At 37.2% G+C, this 24,343-nt stretch overlaps 1 protein-coding gene across 2 annotated transcripts in view; it reads right to left on the minus strand.

Moving 5' to 3' along the window:
• FAM193A (family with sequence similarity 193 member A) overlaps positions 1 to 24,343 on the minus strand; it is a 78,437-nt gene that overhangs the window by 12,939 nt on the left and 41,155 nt on the right. For both annotated transcript variants that reach the window (XM_082282547.1, XM_082282546.1), the window contains 11 exons: positions 21,961 to 22,085; positions 17,573 to 17,717; positions 12,767 to 12,844; positions 11,087 to 11,199; positions 10,692 to 10,934; positions 8,610 to 8,763; positions 8,324 to 8,503; positions 5,177 to 5,428; positions 3,078 to 3,276; positions 1,536 to 1,808; positions 908 to 1,190 (listed from right to left, as the gene is read on the minus strand). In XM_082282547.1, coding sequence (XP_082138673.1) covers positions 908 to 1,190; positions 1,536 to 1,808; positions 3,078 to 3,276; positions 5,177 to 5,428; positions 8,324 to 8,503; positions 8,610 to 8,763; positions 10,692 to 10,934; positions 11,087 to 11,199; positions 12,767 to 12,844; positions 17,573 to 17,717; positions 21,961 to 22,085 — 2,045 coding nt within the window. The remainder of the gene's footprint in view (positions 1 to 907; positions 1,191 to 1,535; positions 1,809 to 3,077; positions 3,277 to 5,176; positions 5,429 to 8,323; positions 8,504 to 8,609; positions 8,764 to 10,691; positions 10,935 to 11,086; positions 11,200 to 12,766; positions 12,845 to 17,572; positions 17,718 to 21,960; positions 22,086 to 24,343) is intronic.

Raw genomic sequence — 24,343 nt, forward strand, 5'->3', positions numbered from 1 at the left:
TTTCTTCACAAAATTGCAATAATTTCTCAAGTATGAAAGAACGCTTATCTCGAGATATCATCAATAAAACCAGTTGATAACATAAATAAGGGCATTTTTAAACGTATTTACCAAACTCTACCTAAATCTCACATCATCTTCTGAAAACTTACAGCAGCCAGAAGACTACATTCACAGCATCCATGATCACAGCCTTACAGGTCACAGAGAGCTTAGAGCAATGACTCAACTGCTTTTCTGTTATGCCTCCCCCCTTCAGACACATCAAAGAGCTGGCACCATTGTCAGCCTGCCACAGTACATAACACTACCAGAAGACAGCTCCAGCAAAGTCCTTCCTACCTCCAAGACCTTTGAAAACCTTCAGAAATCACTACATCCTTCCACACTATAACCACTGCATAAATGTTAGGACTGATATCCAAGAAGTCTTAGGTGTAGTCAGGAAAATGTGTCACTATGTGGCAGGTTTCTAGACCACATATGACCTCTCTATAGTTTTAGCTAAACTGCAGACCAAGTTTTCACAGCTTTTAATTCCTGCTTGCCATGTAATGCCAAAATGACAGAAAACAGGTATTTTATACAAGAGATTTGTGTCTCAGCAGCAGCAATCGTTACCAGCAACAAGAGTAAGAAAGATTAGTTTGACTTGTATATCCCAGGTAACATTTCTAAAAGTGAACAAATGTTTGTTTGCCTCTAAATTCAGTAACTGGACTTCATCATGGAAATCATATTTGTGAAGTCTCACACTAAGTTACATACTAAATATCTGCATTTGGTTTCATTTGCTGAACACAAACACAGCCTTCATGCTACAACCAGTGGCAAAGGAGATGAGGTATCCGTATTTTCATTTCCCTTCTATTGTAAAAAAGAATGGCAAGAATAACAATGAACTTACCTGCAGACACTTGGTGGGGCACTTACAGAGCTGTCTGTGGTTGAAGTAGGAGGTGCAACTGTAGTAGGACAAAGACCTGAATGAGGATCCACAAATCCAGGGGCTGTTGCAGCAGTTTTGGGGAAAGAAGGAGCAGCAAGATTTGGAAGATGCGGCGTAGAGGCTGGAGACAATGCAACAGGAGACAGTGAAGGGAGGGATGCTAAACTGGTAGGACTATTTCGTGGTGCAACTGGTGCAGAATGTCTATGGTCCTCTTTATTAATATTGTGGAACACTTCACCTAAATTGGGGGAAAAAAGAAACCACTTACAATTAAAAATAATTAGTAAGTCCGCATAAACTATCCATAAAATCATACAAAGTACTGTATATTCTCGGTTTCTGTAAAAATCAGTAATATTTCAACACATTTCTACTACCAATTTCAAACCCTAACATCAAGATCTTTCACAAAGTTATTTAGTTCAGGAGTACAGAGACTCACTCAGGAGTAATAACAGCAGCAATTAACCAAAATCACCAAGATACATAATATTACTAAATTAAACACTTATATAAATCCTTATGGTTAGCTAGAAGTACTTGAGCCAGTTACTGATGCTGCACGTGAGTTACAAATCCTTACCTATCGACGAAGGTCTCTTGGATGATACTTTGAACTGATTACTGCTTGACTGCACTGTAGTTGCTGTGCAGGAGACAGAAGAAGTGGCAGAAGAAGTTGCCATGACAACTTTATTAGCTTCCATAAAGGCATCCTGGAAATTATACAGACATTTCTTCTTTGCAGCATTTTTTTTCTCTTTGCTGTCAGTAACTGCTGTTGTTTCATTGCTAGATGTAGTAGGAAGTGCTTCGGGTCTCATTTCTGAGAGTGCTGGTGCTAACATATCACTCCCTTCAATTGAAACACACAGAGTAATTAAAAATCACATAATTACTGAAGTGTCTTTATAGGATTTAGAATTACACATTCAATAACTCAGATGCAGACATAGGATATATTGTTAATGTTGGCTTAGTAGGATTAGTGAAGGGAATCCTCCTTTCCCCCTCCATCCTCCCAAATAATGTAGTTGTAACAAAATGTGCTGGGAAGTCTCAGAGCAGAATCACAAACCCTAAAGATACAATTTTAAGGATGTTACTAAATATGTTAACAAGTAGCAAATGTGCTACAGATATCTTCATCCGTTTATTATTAAAAAATTTAAATTGCACACCATTTTACATGCTATGTATATAATCTTCACTATCTGAAATCCAGGCTGGCCACAAAACAATTATAAGATGGAACAACATATCCTTTTATCAATACAAAATGATAAACCATTTATTTATTTATTTGAAATTCCAGTTAACAGAAAGACCTTTGTGATAGACCTTCCAGATGAGTCTGCCACCAACCATCTGTTGGAACAGCTACCCATAACTACATTTGTAAATGGATGAGCTGTCCTACTGGGGAAGTTTTCTGGATGTTTTTAATGCTTTTCTTTTTAAGTATCACTGTAGTAGCTTGACACAACTTAGCAGCAGATGAGTCTGAAAAAGAAAGCCAACACACAAAACCCCCAAGCCTCCTTTTTCATACAAGTCAAATAAAACAAAAAAAGCTTTTTAGTATTTGCTAGGATGTGAAGGGAAAGATCTCTCTCTCATTTTCCTTTTATTCTCTTTCACTTTAACCATTAGGATTTCCAAATGCTTCCTGGCTTAAATTAATTTTTTTCTTGACTTATGCCTCTGTCTTCCTGAATGACAATTCAGTTATCTGTGTGCATTGTAAGAAGTAAGACACAGTACCACGTTACTAGTGCTCTTACTACCCTGTAGAAGTAAGTCAGGTTTTTGTGGCAGAAGTCTAGAAGCTATTTAAGTTTCCCTTTACTTGCCATTTCTCTACAATACTAAACTTCTGAAGACAAACATAACTCTACAATGACCTTAGGTGAAAAGCAGCATGCTATTTGTTTGCCTTTAGCATCTTCTCCCCAGTATGTAAGAATTTATTTTTCAATTTTCAGCCCCACTGGAGTAGAAGTGGCAGCAAATCTGCCAGAATCCCATCTTTAAAAACCACGGTGATAAAACCCACCATTCCTAAAAAGAAACATAAACCAGAAGGCTTTTAACTAGTCAGTGTGAAGTAGTAACAAACCCTCACCAGGAATTGTGTCAGGCAAAAATGTAGCAGGATTCCAGTTCTTGTCATTCATCACCTCTGAACCCCAAAGACTTATAAATTTAGAGCTATTCCAATCTGGAGTGCTCCCAAAACAGCTTGGATAAATATGATCTTGGAGAGATGCATTGAATACTTGATGCTTGTTTGTATGATTCTGAACTGGAGCTGGTGGTAATGCCTACAAAAACAGAGTATTTTCTCCATTAATATTCTGTTTGCTTACACAGTCACTCCAACAGCAATATTCAGATCATAGTGTTTTAATTGCAAAAAGCATTATTAAAAGCATAATAGAGAGTATTTCCCAGAATGATAAAAAGACTGATTTGCTGATAATTAATGCAGATAATATATTACGTAGATTGCATGTACATGTATATATTTTATACTCACAAAGCATTGCTTTTAGAAGCAACGAAATGATGAATACAAATATCCAAATCTCAAAAAATATTTGTGTTAATATATAATTAAAACCAGTATTTGTATGAATTTAGAACTTGTTAGGAATTACTACTTTTCAAAGCACAAGCTGCCTAAACAAACTAATCTTCTCTGACATGACAATTATTTCCACAGAAGACAGTAGTAAAAAAGGGATTAGAGACACTTCATCATTGAAAATAAGGACAATAGAAAAAGAAATAAAACACATAAACCAAAAGTTTTTCTTCTGTTTTTTTCATTTTCAAGTATTAAGTGGTTCCTTACTTAAAATCAACAGGCCAGGAATACACCCTTTACTTTTAAGAATGAACTGGTAGAAAAAAAAAGAAAAAAAGGGAAGCACACACTTTCTCTTGTTTTATAGAAACAAATTGTTCTGGCTCACCCCATTTCTTCTGGCTGAAATTCTTTACACACATTCTAAAATAAACTTTCTCCCAGAGACTTCATGCAACACAAACATTATATTCAATTACTGCCACCTTTAAAAAGGCCAAGGCAAAGCAGGTTTGTTCTCTTTTTACACTAGATTTGATGCACATTAAAAGCTATGCAGAAGTATAGATATTAAAAATATCAGTTAAGTCCAGTGACATTTCAGACATGAAACTCCTGGCCAAACAACTTACATACCCAGTCTCCCTTTTTTATACAGAAGCATTTTCATTATCTGACTAATGGTGAATGTGCAAGGGGCTGGAATAACCTGCATTAAAAGAAAATTCATATACATGGGTGCAAAGAAATACTTATCATGGTTTCCAAAGGACAGCAGTGGGTTGTTGCTGGTACACTGCAGCTATGGAACAGAGGTAAGGAAGGGACACCCAAGGCAGGAAAACCCAAAGTGGACGTTAAGAAGGACAAAAAGTGCAAGGAACAGTCATCTTGGTGAACTATTCTACTCTCTTTACAACCACAGGATCAGCGGATCAGACCAGGAGATGGACAAAGATGAACCTAATGACAAAGACTTTGCCCCTCTCAGCAGCACCCACACTTCACCACTTTAAACAGTATGTGAAACAACATCCCATTAGCAGGAATGGCTTGGTTTTGACTCGTATTTCTGAAAAGCTGTCACTTGGTCCCAATTCTTGTTCCACACCTTTCTCTCATTTATTACTTACAAGTTTAAGGTCAAAAGAATTTTGCAGAACCTGCAAAAACTCAAGTTCTTTTGAATGACAAAAACCCCTTACAACTATGAAGACTCCTATGTGTTTTCTCAAAAAAACCCCAAAAAACCCCACCAAAAAGAGAGAATAAATCACTAACATTTTGAACTACAAATCTTAGAATATTATTGCCAAAATGGAATACTAAATTTTTCTTATAAGAAATGATGATTTAATTAGTCCTCTTACACTGACTGAAGTCCCATCACTGTTTCTACCACTGAAGACTCATTTCACTCAACATGCTTTCTAATCACAGTAAAGGCATTATCAGTCTTCCTGACACAAAAATACCCTCAGTCATTCTGTACGAACCTTCCAGCAGTTCTGAATCTGTCTTACTCCCTACCCCTCACCGTTCCTTGCAAAAGGAATACTATAACCAAACCACAATTTAAAGCAACAGAATTTTTTCTGGGATAAAGATGCATCCATCTCCTTGGTCAGTCTTACCTTATTGTGTGTGAAGGGAGAAGCAGTGTACAAGGTGGGATGGATAAGTGGACGAGGCAGATGAGGAATCGTATGCAATGGTATATGTCCATGGATGTGAGGATAAAGATGAAGTGCAGGATGTGCAGGTTTTTCAGGATTCATAAACTGGTGCCCAGCAGGCAGGCGTCCAGTTGCAAGTGCAGAGGCTGTTAGTCCTGAGGCTTCTTGTTTGCAAACATGACATTCACAAGCATTTGGACCTTGGTCAGCCTGTAAAAAACCCCAACAAAACCCATTAAAAAATTCAATCTACTCAACAGACATAAAATCTTAGTAATCAGTAGTATCATTTCATTTGGCATACATCAATTACTACTTTCAGAGCATCCACAGAATTTTTTTCTAGTACCAATAAAAAAGCCTCATAGTGAAGCAAAAGCACTAGTGAAGAATCTTTCTTACTTAAAAGAATACCCTAAAACCTGAGAGCATTTCATACCATACAGAGACTTAATGTCCACTATCAGTGACAACAAGCAAAATACTGATACAAACCTTGACAGCATTTGATCACTACTAGACAATTACCCCAGTACAAAAAGAAAAAAATCAAACTGGCTAATATTTTCCACAGTTTTCCAAGCATATGGAAAAAAATACGTGTAGGAAGTAGTGGTATTAGCTGATAAAATTGGAAGCAGTCCTCAGCTGCATTAGGCAGAGCACAAACAGCATGTCAAGGGAGGCAATCTTTCCACTCTGCTCAGTACTGGTGAGACCAGTGCCAGGCTCGGTTCTAGGCTACCAAGTACAAGGCACATGGATACACTGCTGTCAGTCCAGTGAAGGACCACAAAGATGGGAGCATCTGTCAAGGAGAGAATGAGAGCACTAGGACTGTTCAGCCTTAACAGAAAAGACTCAGTGGGATCTTATCAGTGTGTGTTCCCTGGGTGGGGAAGTACAGAAAGGACAGATCCAGGCTCCTCTCAGTGGTATCCCATGAAAGGATCAGAGGAAATGGGCACAGACTGAAATACAGGAAATTCCACTCAAACTTAAACCGTTCATTTGTGAGAGTGGCTGAACACTGGAATGTATCACCCACAGCAGTTTTAGAGTGTCCATCCATGGCAATATTCAAACCCCAACTGGACACTGTGCTGACCCCACCTTCTCTAGATGACGTTGCTTTGACCAGGAAAGCTGGTCTAGATTACCTGCACAAGCCCCTTCCAAACTCAACTACTCCATAAATATGTGAGGCTGACATTTCTCATAAAAATTTCATAATTGCACCAACCATGAAAAATCCACACTTTAGAAACTTGTACTGATCTCAAGGCATAATCAGCCTCTCTTGCCTCAAAAGAACTGAAGACTTTAGAAGAAAAGCAGCCTGGGAAAGAGAAGCTCCATTTCCCTCTCAGCTCATTACTTTTTCCTGCCACTGTCACCTGACATTTCACTGGTAGATAATTTTACCAGAAGCAATACCAAGAACACTTCCCAATTTCTGTTTTTCCCACCAATGTGACAGTTCACATTTTTCCACAAGTGTAACATTAAGTATTAGCTTTCTAGAGAAGAACTGACAGGTGATGCTCCTCTTAAATATGCCTTCCTCTCAGAAACAAGTAACTCATCATTCTCACTTAAAAGCATTACAGCCTCTAACACGAGGTATATTTTAATAAATAACAGATTTCATAAATCAAAGATTGAATTAATTTCATGTATAAAGAAAACAACCCCTCCCCCACCTTTATAACAAAAAAATTAGTACTATCCAGAAATCAACACTAATCAACTAACAAATGAAAACGGAAAAAAGATTTCAAACAAACTGTTGAGACTCAAAACCCAATTCTGACAAATTGGGTACTGAAAAGGAGCCCAAGAGAAATAGAGATCCTGAGTAAATTAGCCATCTCAAGAGGTGAATTTGAGATTTTTTGGCATTATATGACATGTACCAGTGAAATCGATCACTTAAATACAACACTACACTACTCAGCTCTGATTAGAGGATTAGACTAAAAAAAGAAAGTCATTAAGAGTTCCTCAGAGTCATTCTCAGAAAATTCTTATTCCTCAAAGAAAAAAAGAGAAAGGCTAAATCCGTCTTTTTATCCTGCATTTTAGTTTGCTTCCCTAAGGCAAGTAGACTTATATAATCTCATTTGATTTTCCACAACAAATACTGGATCTCTTCACCAGTTTCAAACTAGTCTGACAGAGGCCTCACCTCATGTAATTTTTATGGCATTGGTCAGCCATACATAGAAAAAACCCTCAACATACTTGCTGAAAGAAAATTAGTTTAATACTCTTAACACATGAGAAATTACTTCCAGTGGAAGGTCTTAAAATATCCTGATCAGAGGATAACATCTACTGGGAGATGACTGCTGTCTAAGCTCTCAGAAGTGCACCAGTGTGGATTCTCTTGTGCAATAAGACATAAAAGTGACAGTCTCTCTCAAAGCAGGGAGCCCACGTTGTAGCTGCAGGGTAGCTCAGATTGAAATCCATGTGGTTACAAAGACAAGTCCATCAGATACTTTGCTTTGGTGCTCAGCTGCTAAACCAAACACCACTACTTGCTGAGCAGATCGTCTAGGCATGGTTCTCTAGGTGGTCTGATGACCTTACAGTCAAGAGCTTCATAATCTTAAACCACTAAAAACAAACAAAAAATCAAACACCCCAAGAACCATGACATAAGTCACACAATGGATTTAAATACACAAGGAAAGGTAGTCCTCAAATAGAGTATGAAAAAAAAATACATTAACTAAGTATTCGTAACGTCCACCCCCCACCCTAATTTATTTCAAATAACATAACATTAATATTTAGCAAAGTCCAGGCTGATCTTCTGAACAGACATGCTTGTTAGTTTGTTTCTAATTGACACAGGTGGGAATAAGCTTTTTCCCCCTTTCCTGAAGCCACTTTCAATATAACTAATATATTTCAGGTTTTGACTAGAAGATTATTTGACATGACAATGCAACAATTAGTTATTTTAGGTACCATACTTACCTACTGACAACTTAAAATATTAAGTTAAAAAATCAATTGATGACATAAATGTCATCTCATTCAAACAGACAAATTTCAGAAACTCATCTACTACAAAATGCTTTTAGATGACTGTACCTGCTGAGTGGGGTAAGAAGGTGGTGGACTATCCATTTTTGTGTCATCTTTCCTTAATGCCCTTTTCCCTAGAGACATTTCCTCCTTTTGAGTCCCTGGTGGCTCACCACTGCTCTCCCCATCTGCTTCTTCATCATCTGCTTCTGAGGAACTGCTGCTAGTACTGCTCACCTGAGGAGACTGGACAAGATTAACTCATTAACATGGGGACATTAACAAGGACCAGCATTTCTCCAGTGAGCACATCCAAATACCAGAAAAAACTAGAACACTGTGAATGCTGTACCTCATCTTTCAATGCCATGTTTTCACCGCCGCCATTTAGCTCGCTGTGGATTCCATTCATGTTGGCTACAACCTCTGCATCATCATAATTATTCAGTGGGTAGATGTCAGCAAATTTTGCTGATAATGGTGCAACATCATCATCATCACTACCACTGAGGGGAAAAGAGGCTTAGATAAATCACAGTGCTCAGTTATAGTGAAAGCAGCTAGAATACCAAGATGAAATAAAGCTGAGGGTATCCCTTGTATAAATGTTCCAATTAGGAGTGAAGGATGGTCTTCCAAGTTCAACTGAATTTACTTTTTCAAGTAAGTAAAATCAAGCAACCTGCCACATAATCCTACTGAATGTAACAGTGACATGCCTGAATGTGACAGGCTTGATCGAAAGTAAGATTCTCTCCTGGCTTTGGGTAAAAGATTTTTCAAACACTGTTTTCTGACCAAGAATCTATGGAATTAATAATTCCAGGATATTGATGACCTTTAATTTGATGAAAAAAGCCCTATGCCAATGTCTTCCTTCACAGAAATTGCAAAGTGGAAAAAAACACAATATAAAATTCAAGTTTTTCCACACATCAAATGTCACATCAGTGAGAAGGGAACACTGAACACATCACAGTACCTCTTAAATTTCTCAATAGCAATTAGTCTGTAGACAATCCCACATCTTCCTGCTTTTCAGAATCTGCATTAAAATACTTAATGGAATTTTTTGCTGTACAGACAGATACTAAAAGAACATGCACATTTAATTACTCACTCCAGGGAAGTGTTGCAAAGATTGGTTAGTTTATGTTGCTACAATAATCCAGAGCTCTTAAACTGTGCACTTTATCTTGTTGCATTCCATAAAATACTGAGCCAAAATTTAATTACATGATGGCACCATTAGGCATATTTCAAATGTGCAACGAAGAAATAAAACACAGCAGATAGTATGAGACATAAAATGGCACTTCCCCAAGGAGCAGTGGTATTTCCCTAAAAATAGGCTTCCTACAGTAAATAATACTTGGATTCAACTGAACTAGCTTCTGAAGAGACAAATTGAACAATTTTTGACATTTCAGCACCAACACTAGTAAGAGTTTATAGAAATCACAAAGCGCACACTTAAGAATATGTAGCTGTTCTCAAGTGCTCCCCGAATGGGTTCGGAAACCAAAACTCTGTAATGAAAAATTAAACATTTATCTACTACTATTGGTGGTAGTAGATAAATGTTTAGAGGAAATGGAACTTAGTGACTGACAGTCACCAGACACATCCCACACATCTGCACTCTCCTTGTTCATCACACCATATTCACATGGAACACTAAAGGCAAATTTCCTTGACTGTACCTACAACAGTTACTAAATTATTTCAGTGTTCCCACCACTCAAGTACCCAAGCTGGGGTTTTTAAGTATTCCTTTAGAATGTCACATGATAGGGGAGCTGGTTAGCTGTACCCATAGTGAGTAAAAAGCCAACCCACCAAGAAGCTTTAACCCTTTGGAATTATGAAGGGGCGGAAGTCCACCATTAAACTAATGTCTCAAATCTGATGGTGACTGAATGGAGTGTAAGAAAGCAGGTGGCAGATACCTCTCATAGGGACTGTAATTTTTGATGCAAGACACATATTAACACAGGTTCAACAATCCTAAAAGCCATACAATGAAGGCTTTTTGGAACTAAAGCAATTCATATGAAAGGACAATACTTCAGAGAAAAGAATGCCAGTTCCCTTGCTCAGTTTAGGAAAATCTGACATTTTAACACGACACTCCAAAGTAGATCAATATTGATGTCCTTGTAATTGCAAAGCAGGAAAGCACACACTACAAACACTTCTGGCAATACTGTTAATGCAGTATCTTCAGAAATTTTCAGAAATTTGGCAGGATTTTTTTTATTACATATATGTTTGCACAACATACAGCACTGCAGTTGTGGTCAGCTGAATACAGCACCACTATTAAATAATTTTCTGAGGCAAAACTAGCATTACATAATGATAGCCTGCCAACGTCATTTGCCTGCTTAAGTTCAATTCACTACAAAAACTTAAAATGGAAAAAAGAACTTACAAAGTTGGTGCAGAACCATTATCTGTGAGGATCAGTCTGGGATGTTGCTGAATTGTGATAGGTGAGCTGGAACCCGATCCTGAACTTGCTGAAGACATGCTGGGTGGGCGGATCTCAGATAAATAATCCGGAGCAGAATCAATTTGTAGTGGTAACTGGTTGATGTGGATATCATCCGTTATGGGAGAATCCATGATGCCACACGTTAAAATATGTGAAAGACTGCAGTCATCACAAGTACATCTGTTCAAGAATTAAAGTACAGATTTTTATCACCTTATTTAACTAGCATTTATTTAAAGTAACCACACTCTTTGTTCCAATAATGTTTTCTTTTTTCCTTGAACAGGAAAGTAATGATTTATTATGATTTCATACTAAAAACATCAGCTCACCTTCTTCTATAATTACAGTTGGGACAGTCAGGCATGCTCAAACGTGATGACAGCATGTGTCTCATTGTGTCTGTGAAGTTGTTCTCCCCAGATAGTGCTTTCTTGTTATTAAGCTGCAGTAAATGGTAAAGGCAGTGTTTTAGTAGTGCAAGTCTTCCCGTTAAAAATTCAATGGCACATAATGACAAGTTACATAATCAAAAAGGGTTCTTTGGACAAAATAATTTAAAAGCAGAATAATTCAGAATTTCATGAAGGTGGCATTTTGATCACGAGTATAAAAGGAAGCTCAAAGTTACAAACAACAAACATTTGGCATCAATACTGTTCAAATAAAGTATGTTTCTACTATGAAATAGGAAAGTAGACAAGTCCATGTCCTTGACTCATTCATACATACATCTTGCATGGTATATCTGCTGATGCATTCTGAACTAGAGCAGTTTTTGTCTTGGTTCATGGTATGCACAAAAGGACACTGCTGACAAACGGAGAAAGCAAACTGATCCTTAACTTGCAAAACAAAAAAATTAGGACTAATTTGGTAGCTACAATGGTATAGAGTCAAGAGTAGCTGCCCAAAACAGGACTTGACTGCATTAGTGAAAAAATGCTATCCAAATAATCTCCACCTGGCAGAGGCCTAATCCTGAAAGCACCTAATTTCATTAGATACCTACAAGCCTTAGGTTAAACAAGGATGTGCCTAAGCTCTACTTCTATGGATGCCCAGACCTGATCCTTACCTAAGCAGCCATGGTCACTTAAGGCCAATTAGGATCAAGGAAAAAGAGGATTCTTCCTCAAGTCCTCTGAGGAGACCTGTATACCAGATGTTCTGAAGACATGGTTAACACAGGCTTACGTTCCTTATAGGAAAAAGTACTTACTGATGACTGCTCTGAGACACTGCCAATTTTAGCTTAAGATTAAGTTTATTAAAATGTACTATCATACTCTCTCTGGCTCATGACTAGCGTTTCTTTCTGCATACTGGTACAGGAACGGAGAGGCTCTCCATCCAGAGTTGACTCTATCCGAAGCCCACTGTACTCTTATGGAAAGCATGATGCACACTTGAACACTTCTAGGCTGCAGAAGAGAGTACTAAGTCTTAAACAGCAGTTTTATAATAAGGTAGAAACTTCTATTGGCCCCTCTCTGGCTACAGCTTGAAAAAAGGAACACAGTTCTGCTCAGCCTTTTCCCCCACAAAACAGATGCAGGAGCTATCTCCAGAGTCTCAACAGGTGGAATTACCTGCCCTGATACTGTGGCTCATACTCCTGCACACACACAGGCATACGTTAAAATCCTGAGCACAATACTCCCCACCATGTACATCAAGACAGCTCCACACTCAATGTATTGGCTGCTTTGGATCCCACTCTAAGGCAACAAAAATCCCCCTTTTTATTTGTACAAAGATTTTAAATACCTGGCATTCAGTCCTAAGACTACAGTGTTTATGTTTTACCTTGCAGTAACTGAGATTACATATTTTTACTTGCTCTTCTTGGATTTCACTTTTCTGTATTTCAGCTGACCAAATTTCATGCCTGGCATAGTTGCAGAATTAGATTGCACAGAACTAGTACAACATACTACACTCATATTTGCATCTTACAAATACATGTGTAGCATTAATATAACTTAGAATGGAATGAAAAAAAATCCTACCTGCTCTTCAATAAAACGCCTCTGTTTAAAAAATTCCCAGTCTTCCTTTAGCATGCGTTGTTTTGTTTTCATTGCCATCTAAAACACAATTTGAGGAAAACTCATTGATTTAACAATAAAAAATCTACTTTGTTGTCAATTGGCCATCAGTTACATTAAACCTAGCTTATCTATACTATTCTGCAAGTACTTACACAGTCAATATGAAATGTATTTTATTTGCTAATAATTTCAGTCACCTAAAAGATTTGATATTCATTGACATGATTTTTCACTCTGATTTTTCCACTGTTTCTCCTTATGTTAACATTTCTTTGCATTAAATAGTTTTGTAACATTTTTAATAAAATGTGATTGGTATTAAATACTCAACATCTCAGATTCACTAAAATCCATTAAAATCTAGAGATATTAGACTTATGGCAAGGCCTTAATGCAGGCTCAAGTGTAAACCCTAAAGTCCCACATGTGGAACTGATCAGCCGAAGAGTCAAAAGAATCAGAAGTAGTGACCTAGACTAATACTATTTAGCACATTTATTCCTCAAAGTTTTTCATGCCCCTTGGTTTTTCTCAGGCTGGAAAAACACTTTATAATTACTTGTCTCCCGAATCATATCGCCATAAATGCACAGAGTCACTAATTTTTTGTACACACATGATATTTTTCTGATTTAGTAAATAAATTGACTCTGACAGAACACAAAAGCTTTTATGAACTTTAACACAACAAAATGCAAGAACAAAGCTCCTCCTGTTGTACCTTACATTTTAACAGCATTACTTCATCAGTGATGATAAACATCTACCTGAGTTATCTTTTACAGTCCTTTTTTTTATTTACCTAAATAATCATCATCATCATCTATCACCTTATAGAATATAAGAAATTGCTTCATAAAAACAGGTTAGTGAGCCAAAGACCAGTAGGTTACACCGTTAGCAACATTCTTTTTATCTTCAAAAGCATGCCTCCAGAAATTCATACTTGATCAAAAGTTTAAAGTCCTACTATTAAGCTAAGTATATTACTGCTATTATCATTATTTAACTTGGGAAGATGAAATTTTAAGCTGGGGATCTGAAGCAGTATTAAGTGGTAAAATTTTGCCTAACTAATTTCTAAAACTATCAGCATCATACTTTAATTGCTACTGTGGATTTGGATTTCCTTTGCTCCAGTGAGATTACACTAACACCAAAAAGGAGTTTACCATGTCCATGTGTGTTGTAAAAAAAAAAAAAAAAAAAAAAAGGCACCCGCGAAATAGTCTTAAATCGCTCATACCATTTCTTAGACACACTAAAAGGTACTGCAGAGCCTGTGGCAAGCAACATCAGAAATTTCATCCTGGGTGCACTATGAGCTCCTGAGAACCCCTGAGCTATATTTAAAGTCAGCAATACTCACTGGTTTAGGTGCCCTGACACCTGAACCCTCACCATCAAAGTCAGCCACCCCCATTCACTATACTTTGTAAGAGAAGACTTCTAATGCCAGAGAACAACATTTAAAACAGCCAGTGCATTAACTGGGAGCTGCCTGCTCAAGCCTGCCAAGAAACTATCACAGCAAACAGCATGGGATAAGTCTTGGTACCCATGCATTAACAGGAACAGGAGCTGACACTCAAGTTTTCCTACTTCCACCTTTGCAGCTTTTCCAATACTCCACGTCTGTAAGTGTCTTAAGTTAAGGATTCCATAAATAATAGAAACCCACTTCTCTCCCTTATTTCTTCTCCCCAGCGAATATTTATTTCACCAGAGCAAAGCAGCTGCAATACAAACCTCATGAATCATGCCCAAGAACTCTGCTAGGGAGTGGGAGATAAATTCAAATGCCATCAGAAAAAAAAAAAATTACACTTCAGTCTTGTACATCTGTACTGAGTAAGCTACTACCACTGCCCAATGGAGAAGAGAGGGCCACTACCACCCTCTTCCTTCCTCCCTATTTATTTGAGGCTAAAAAGTATTTGAGCTCCATCAGACAAGCGAGACAGACAGGTAAACAAGTGTTTTTCCATTCTGAAATGGATTTACTAATGAAACAAAGCCAGCAGTCTGGTCAGAACAGAAACATAACATTAAGTCATCTGTGAAAACTCTGATGTCCATACATATATCACAGGATGCTTGTTCGTTCCAAATTTTAAAGCCTGCACCAAATGTGAATCGCAAATCTCAGCTACCAATTTCCATGTATGAATATATTTTCTTAGACTATTTCACTAGAAATAATAAAAATAATTCCTCCTATTACAAACTCTTAGCACACAAAAATACTGACTGCTTCAATTATCTACACAGCCACCATAAAGACAAAAGCCAATTAAACTCATACTACTTTGCCTACTGAATTGACCAGGACTGTAAAAAAAATAAAAATCACACACTAATATGGAGAGACAAGCAAGAAGTTCTCCCTGGGCAAAAACATTTCAGTTAAAAAAAACCCCAACAAACAAAAAAGGAAACACTTTTACACAAAGTATATATGACTATCTAGTCATTAACTTATTGAAATAACCCAGGACCTCCTCAGGTAAATGTAGTGTAAGTTTGGTAAGGAAACTAGGATCTGGAGGTACAGGATGCATACACTTAAAACTCTCCTGTGCTCCAGACACTCCAAAGATCTTCCTCAGATTTAACATATGTTTAATACAGGCACTGATACAGACGATTCCTTATTCTAAAGTTTATCACGACATAAACACATGGCCCACCAGTGCATTAAGTTATATGTCTGTACATGACACAGATATCTTACACAGTCTTAAACAATTAATAGTTGTATTGCTTGCAAGAGCCATTCACTTTTTTTACCAACAAGTAACATAACACACAGTAGTGGAGGGTCCATTAATTATCTCTGCTAATACCCTGTTTTGGGTATAGTTCCCCAACAGATAAATGAGAACCATTCTTACATCTCCTTTTCTTTTTAACCTTTCAAACACTACCAACAAAACCTCATAACTTTGTTAAGCCAAGAGGCAAGCAACTAATGAACATGGATTCACTAGTCAAGAGCCACAGTTTCTATAGCAGCGGGGCTTTCTGATTCCTCCTTGTTGACAAAAATATCACTGCAAATTCAGGTATGGTCATACTGAATGACGTATTTTTAAACACGGGAGTATAACCAGAGGTTATCACCAATGTGGGGTTTAAGGCATGATTGTGAAAATGCTTTTCCCTACATATAAACACCGATATAAATATCAGTATCTTCTTTAAAATTTGATGGTTTAAGTTTTAGAATTGTTTCCCCTACATACACCCCCTTGCAGGTATTTTTGGTCATTTGGAAATAAGTTATCACATTGAATTCCCCCAACTGGGAGAAGGGTGCCTGTTTGCATCAGGATACAGGTTTCACTGAGCATATTAAAAAAATGCTACAAGACAGGACTTGTGGCAGCTGCATGGTCACTTGATTAAAAAAAAATACAGAAAACTCAGTTAAGAGCTGTTTATAAAGTGGTGCAGAACAACCAGTCAGAAGCCAAATATGAACGTGACTCTACCAAAATGCCACTTAAAAAAAAAAAAAAAAAAAGCTGAACGATGAAGTGAAGTGTGCTTCCTTTCTTACTAGAGAGGCAATATCAGACAGCCATGACACCCTGACACCATGGGAAAGATGACTTCTAGTAGCATAGAATGTGAGATGATGACATTTTACTGAGCTGCAATATTTAGGTGCACAAAAGCAGCCAGACCAAGATAAAACTTAGTAACTCATAGCTCACAGATGCAGACCCCAAATATAGAGCAATCTGTAAAAATAAAACTAGTTATATCTTGTCTCCATCTTGAAGGCACTGGAATTAATGGTAAAAGTTCACTTAAATCTTCAATGCAAGGAACCACTTCTGAAGGACATTTACAGTGTACTGTAAGACTAAAGTATGCTTGTCATTTATAGAAGCAACATGGCATTACTGAATCTCAAATTAGTTCTCCATATTCCTACTGCTCATAAAACTTCAAAACAGAAGGAAAGTTCTATAAAATTCTCTATCTTTGGTTATTTCCAAGACATTTTTTCTTCCAGTACACTTATGGTTGAGCTAGGCAAACTTTAGTTCTTATCCTGAGGTGCTTTAAAAAAATTAAGTTTTTCGAGCGTGAGACAAAAGCCACAAGAGAAATTTTTGAAGAGTATAAACAACCTCTTGCAAAATAAACAGCTATTTTCCTGAAAATGAAGCTCTCAACAATGTTGGAGTTAGTACAATAGCATGACTATTTTCTGAAACGTAGCACAAATTCAGAAGAATAAGCTATCAGATCATATGCTTGATTAAAAGACTACTTCAGAGGTCTCACATTTACGCATTGAGACAAACTGCAGCTCCCGTTTTGACAACTGTACAATGATCATCAACACACTATGAAACATGCCATAATTTTTAAAAGCTACCTCTTCCTCTGGATTTCATTTTGTTCACTTACTATTTTGAAAGATTAGGGAGTTTTGTGGAATGGGTTATTTTTCTTTCCTATGGCTCATTTATTGGCTAATGTAATTAAAAAATGTTCAAAGACCATCTCTAAAAAACAACACACCAATCTGCTTTAACAATTTGAATATGTCATTGTACAATCATCACTAAGTATTGGTAAGTTAGTGCTTCTCTACTGTGAATGACAAACATGAATTTAAAAAGTTACATTTTGTTGCTTCAAAGCCCTGGATAAAAATACCCAAGAAATTATTCTTCACTGAAGGCACAGTCCTGCATGGGCTGCTCCCTACATAATCAGTCTTGAGACTGTTTGCATGACTCTTACCTGTTCATCAACATAATCATCTATTCTTTTCTGGCATTCAAGCCACGCTTCAGCAACTTGGCCCATTTCCTGTTCCAGTTGATGATACCTTTGTAGCAAGGTACTATACATATCTTCACTACAGGAATCGTGTGTTGTTCCAAGCCTAAAAGTTCAAATAGCACTTGTTATGGAAGAGACATTTCACTGAAGAATCACACTTTTAAGTTCTGCCAGCCAAAAAGAATGTTGTGAAAATGTGATTATTGACACACCTAGGCCCACGTAGCTGCTTGTATCCCAAATATTGAGTATTTTTAGTAGTTTTTCAAAAATTATCCAAACCCTGCTTATTCCAATCTTCTGCAACCAACAATAGCGAGAATGTGGGAAGTGCCACATTGCTAGAGCCTCCTTCCCATGAGCAACAAGATGACAAACCTATTTGTTCAAATTTTGTTGCTTGATATATTTGTCCTTCCAAATTCTATGGGCTAAATATACACGCTGACAAACCACCGCAGAGCTACATAATAAAAATAAAGCCAGAAGCTTGTTAAGCAGAACTCTCATGACCAGTGCTGAAAAGATTACTGGATGAGTCGGAGTTCCAGGTGGGAAACGTGCTGTAGAATGAGGCAAGTGAGATACTAGCAGCTGTCTACTATCACTTGAGCAGCAAGGAATTCAAAACGTGGGTATGCCAGTCACTGATGACTGTCTCTGTGAGGAGCCCCAGAAACAGGCGACAGACTTACCTCCCTTCCTACTCCTGCATCTTTGCACAGCATAATGCTTCCTAAGTAAGTATGTCAACGTCCAGTACACTGACTTTAGAAATAATAAAAGACAAAATTCTACTCAGTAACATGTGTTTAAACCACACTGAACTGTAATGACCTGTCAATTGACACAAATAAACTGAAGCTTTACAATATTTTTCTACTCAGTAATTAAGGAGAAACTGTGTGATAATTAATTAGTCACAGAGGTTGTGCAGCAAATCAAAGCCAGTACCAAAATAAACCAAAATTGAAGCATCTCAAAATGTGATACTTAAGCCCAGTTCCAGCATTTCCGGGAGGTTTGTTACATATAGATTTTCATTGCAACAGGATGCCAACCTAACTTCAGAACCACATAGTCCTGCCTGTCACCTAGCAAAGAACTAAGCCCTTAATTTTAACTTGGCAACTAACCATAATGAAGAGCTAAGCAAACAGACAACTCAGTAAGCACCAAGTTACTGCTGATAGTGTGACTTTGCCAATAAATTCAAATTTGTTTTGTTGTTTTTGCCCAGAACCTGCAACACAATCACTTAAGAAGGGTGCACAAGCAACTCTGTGCATTAAAACTTGGGATGTCCACGGTTTGAAGAGTACAAAAAGTTTCAAAGGATACAGTGGCTTCAGTATACAACACTTACTATACTGCAAACACTGTCAACTCCTGTTACTAGACCACAGTTCACTACTTTTTTTTGGAACCTGTTTCTGATATTATGTAATTATGTGAAAATCAGATCCCTACTGTACAGAAATCAGTAATTTGTTCTCATATCTGCTCCTGGGTAGTACTAGTCTTTCAAGCAGTAGTTGCACATAGAATCTTTTTTAAAATATGCTCCAAAGTTACAAGCAAAAGAAGTCAATTAAAAAAATTTTTTATTAGCAATACAACAGCATTTACACTTTTAATTTTTTATTGTGACTCTGAGTAAAGCTAACGTGATACTAGTAAATACACTTTCACCCCCCAAGGCAAGTATAAAGTAACAATCTAGGTAACATTTCAGTCCTCTAGACAGAGGCAGAATATATTCCAGGACAGCAGTATAAAAAAAGGTAATAAAAAGAATAACACATACATAAAAATTAACAAGAACTGCTCACTTTAAAGTAACCAAGACTTCCAAGCCATACCTGCTGACAAACTGTATGCCTACATATTTTGATCAGGAGCACAATTTTTTTGAACAGGATTTAACCACAGCTCTACTAATATCCTCACCACTGTCCCATCCCATGCTGGGAAAGCAAGGGGGCAGAGAAGCCCCAGGTATCAGTCACTCCATTACCACACCCAATAAAGCAATCTGGTGAATGCAGGAGGCATGTCAGAGGCTGCATATAATCAGAAGCATCTTAATCCAATCAATATTATTTAACCACTAAAAAACTCTTCATATTGACACCTTCATCAGGAAGTACTGCCCACTCACATTTGAAGGGACTGGATTTCCTTAAATACTCATTATGAAAATACATCCTTATGAAATGCTGTGTCTGACCTAGAAGCCCTGATGACTAATTAACTCTTGCTAAGCCAGGACAGCCCTTACAGCTGGTCTGCAGATTGTGCAGCTGAGCTGCCTCCTAAACAAGCCACAGCTGCTGACTGTGTAGCCAAACAAGATACAACACATTAAGATCCTGGTAGTTTACCCCAGCAGATGTCCCCTGTCAACTGTGGAATACTGACACAGCTGATCTTGTATCAGTTAAGCAATCTCCATCCCCAAAAAGCTGCTGTTTAAACCTCCCTATGCGAACACCTTTTCCAGTCAGACATCTGATAAGCACCCTTGGAACTAACCACAGAACACCAACTACATGTGCTGAAAAAGCCAGAGATTAACAAAAAAATTTTGTGATTTAAGCAAAGGATGAAAGAAAGGATGAACACCCAAAATCTAAGTAAAACTGAGATGTCAAAATGCCATTTCACATTTCTCCTCAGGAAGAGAAAATAATGAGGCCAATGCTCTTTTGTAAAGAAACTTTGGCAATACTTGCTCTACTGCACATAAGTGATTCTCTGTTGACCAAATGTCTAGAGGCCTAGGCTGATCCCTGCTTTTCTATGTGAGGCTTCCGTGATAGAACATTTCTCCACCAATTTCCAATGGAAGGCAGAAATGTATCCTTCCAAGAGAAATCTAATTCTGTCACTTCAAGACACAGAGAACTCAACAGTAAAATCCTGAGAGTCCATGAATACATAGATTACGTTTATTAAAGAAAAACAGGACATACACTATAAAACCTTGAAACGGGTTCTGCTGAACCTTTCCTCCCTAAAAATGATTCATGTGAATCAAACTACATAAAACAGTAAGTTTAAGGGTGTTTCACATAAGCTACCTAGCAAACACAAATGCACTGGAAAAGAAACTCCTGCAGGAAGAGATTCTGATTTCATCATATTTTAAGATTTGAGGGTGGCTGTCACCACAGTGACAGCAGAAAAACAACTTGTGTTGCTCCGACTTTAATTGCAGTAGCAGTTGAGAAGAACACGTAAATGAAATGAAAAATGCTTTTGTTAAGAAATGATCATGAAGCTCACTTAGACCATTCTTAGCTCTGCAGATGAAGGCAATTTAAACATTTTTATATAGTCAGGAGATGAAGAGAGGCCTTGTCAAAAAGCATGGACATGATGGAGAACAGTGACAGAAAAAGAAGCCACAGACCACTGGAAAAATACACAATTAAACAACATGTTGTTGAACATAGCAACAAAATTAGCTCTTGGGAGGGGGGGGTAAGAAAGGTTTTCAGTATCAACCCAGTTTCATCTACATGAATTGGGTAACTTACAAGAGACCTTAGACTTCTTGCTGATTCTGGCAACAATTAAAGTTTTTTGTCTTTTTTTGTTTTCCTTTCTAGTATCTGCTAGCAGAAGGAGGACTCAAAAGAAATTTCTTTATTCACTGTGAGCAACATCTCTTGTGACAGAATTAGTTAAGTGCTCTTGTACCGTGGAAACTTATCCAAGACAATACCTTTAAAACACATGTACACAGATCATAAATGCGACTTCATCACAAAGAAGACTGAGAGTTCAAGATGAACCACCTATGACTGTATGTTAAAAATGTTCAGATTTAGGGTAAAGAAAATTTCTATTAACACCTCTTCCCTAGAAAAACCAAACGCTTTGGCAGTACACAAATTACAAGCAGAGCAACCCTACTAAGAAAAAATGCAATTTAATGCCTCAGGAGCTTTAAAGCCACAAGACCTACAAGCATACAGCAAGGGGGGAGTGTATCTTTTGCTTTCTCCAATGAAAAAAGGTTTAAAACTCCAAATTCAGTTCTGTGCACTATGGGAAGTAGAAGACAGTGAGGCTTTAATTTACCTGTAGAGCTGTAAAAACAGCAGCAATGCCTGATAATTGAAAACAATACAATTCAGTCATACTATCAGTATTTACATAGGATGCTGTCATTTTACTGGGTAACCTACAACTAAGCAAATGAGAGTTGTAATTTTCAAGAGAGATCCACAAAGATTTTTACCAATTCAGTTGTAGCAGCAGATATTTTTTTTCCCCTGTGGTTGCAAACATGGGTTTTCATTTCTTCTTGAAACCACAAAACAAAAGTTAAACTCTACCTTAGCTGTGACACCAACGTTGGCAAGCTATTCTGCAAGAGTGGCTCAGAAAATACCAGATTTTCAAACAGATGCTTGTTGTGCAATTCCCATGTCACCTGAAATTTCTTCAAATGTTCATTTTCCTGTAATGATAAAACAACCAGAAATAAGCCAGGGTTAGAGAAAAAAATAAATTTTGTCCAAGGCAAGATTTTTTTTAAAAGTCTAATTTCCAACCTAAAGGCTGGATGAACCAGCTCAGATATTAAGCAGTTTTAATACCCAAAACCTCAGAATTTAAGCAATTTTTAATGACTTAAATAACCACAGCATCATTCCTTCTAAATTGTCATGAATTAAGAAAAAGTCTACATTATTCAAAGTTCCCATTCATTTCTGCACCAAAAGATGTATTTCATGATCTGAACCTGTAATTTTCACGTTTTCTTGTCAAGCAATTGTCATTTCTGATTATTTTTCAGTTTTTCAAACTTATCTTGTAAGACACATATGCAATGTCACCTATAATCTTTATTCACAACTGACATAAAATCAAATAAACAGTTCTTCTCAATTACAGCCTAAAAAATGAAGTTCTCTAAACAGACAAGACCAACAACTTACTTCTCTAGTAAGCAGAACATTTTTGTATTTGAGGTTACTTAACACATAATTGGATGTAATTTCAAGAGCTAAACCTTAAAACTACTATAATTAAAACATAAGAATTCAAAACACTTATAATGTATTTTTCAAGGCAGCAATTTTTCCCACATATAGCCAGCAGTATGGAGGTTTTCTACACCAGGACTCACCCACACAGCAGAATTAAATGCAAGCATTCTGGCTCTCAGACTGTGAAAAATTGAACAATTTAAGTTAGCACTACACACAGAAGTTGGTGCGACCTAATCATGGTTGTCAAGAAACCATTAAAGATTAACAGAGAAGTGTGTTCCACATTAGAATATCTACTATTTGTGAATCTGCTTAAAGATCTTAAGCACTATAACCCCTAGCACCTAGAAACACCATTATGCTTCGGAATTTTATAGTTTTTTAATCATAGTAGGTTAAAAAATAAACCAATCAAACATATTTATATCACGCCTGAAGACAAGACTACCAGAATTTAAAAAAACAATTAAGTTTGAAGCATTATTATTAAGAAGGGTGGGCAGCGGGGTTTTTTGTGGCACAAGACGTGTACTTTTTCATTTTGAATATTATATCTTCAAAATATTTTATATTTCTATAAAATGCTAATAATTTCTCAAGGGTCACTGAGGCATTTCAATTTCTTAAGGAATTTCCGTATTATGCTGTGAGCAAAACTGTCAACACTTATCTACAAAATCTTGAGTATGTTTGCACATATTATGGTGTTTCTCATGAAGAAATACCAGGCAAGTTTTCCTCTCTAGTCTGCTATGCTGTGGACTTGAGGGCCCTTCTGTACTGACCACAATCTTTCCAAATTGCTGTCAGTAAAATCTGTCATTCCCTACATTGGTAGGGCACATGGCTTTAGTTCCTGCTCTTGAAGTCCTCTGAAAGGAAGGACAACTGTTCATAATTTCATTGAGAAATCAGTTTCTCACAGGTGGAGCTTCAAGGGATTATATGCCTTTATACAGTACACTACGTGCAAAGCTTTTATCTTTAAAACAAAGGCAGCACTAAGTTTAGAAATCTTGGCTGCCTTTTATGTTTTCAGCTGAAAAGATTCCTTCTTCCATAGTGCACTGGTATCTTGAGAGGAAACATCCATGCACACTGAAGAAGCTAGTGACCCTACCACCTGTACTGAAAGCTGTGACATACCACTCCATTTAATAAAAAGGTTATTTAATAAATTGAAGAAATGTATGACAAGAGACAGTATCCTACATTCTCACATTTCAGTTTCTCAATGTCACAGCTTAGTAGAAAGACGTTTTCAGTACTTACGTGCAGGGTTGCAGAAGGAAAAAGACAAGAAAAATCTGGCGTATTTTGTGTTTTCTTTTACTTTGTTTTTTAAAAGAGAAGAGGAATTTTATTTTACTTTTAGTTTTGTCACAAAAGGGGTTGACTAGCAAAGTTCAAGCATCTTCTGTTTTCTCATGGCTATTATTTCAATCTCCCATATCTACCAAGTTTTCACAATTACTAGCTCACAGAAATTGCCAGAGAAAAGGTATAAAATGGTTATTTTCTGATCAGCTGTGTAATTTTGGCACTAATGGGTTCATTATTGGCAGATCCACCTTGAGAAAGCTAAGGGGTACTGCAAATCATTCGTTTTACAGCTGAAGAAGCTGCAATGCAAATCAACCTGAAGAGCAATCCTCTCTCAAGCACCTTAATAGAAACTTAATGACTGTTAAAAGCAGCCAATAAACAGGAGATAGCAGTGACC

Source organism: Coloeus monedula (genome assembly GCF_965178545.1).
Source record: "Coloeus monedula genome assembly, chromosome: 5".
Classification (NCBI taxonomy): domain Eukaryota; kingdom Metazoa; phylum Chordata; class Aves; order Passeriformes; family Corvidae; genus Coloeus; species Coloeus monedula.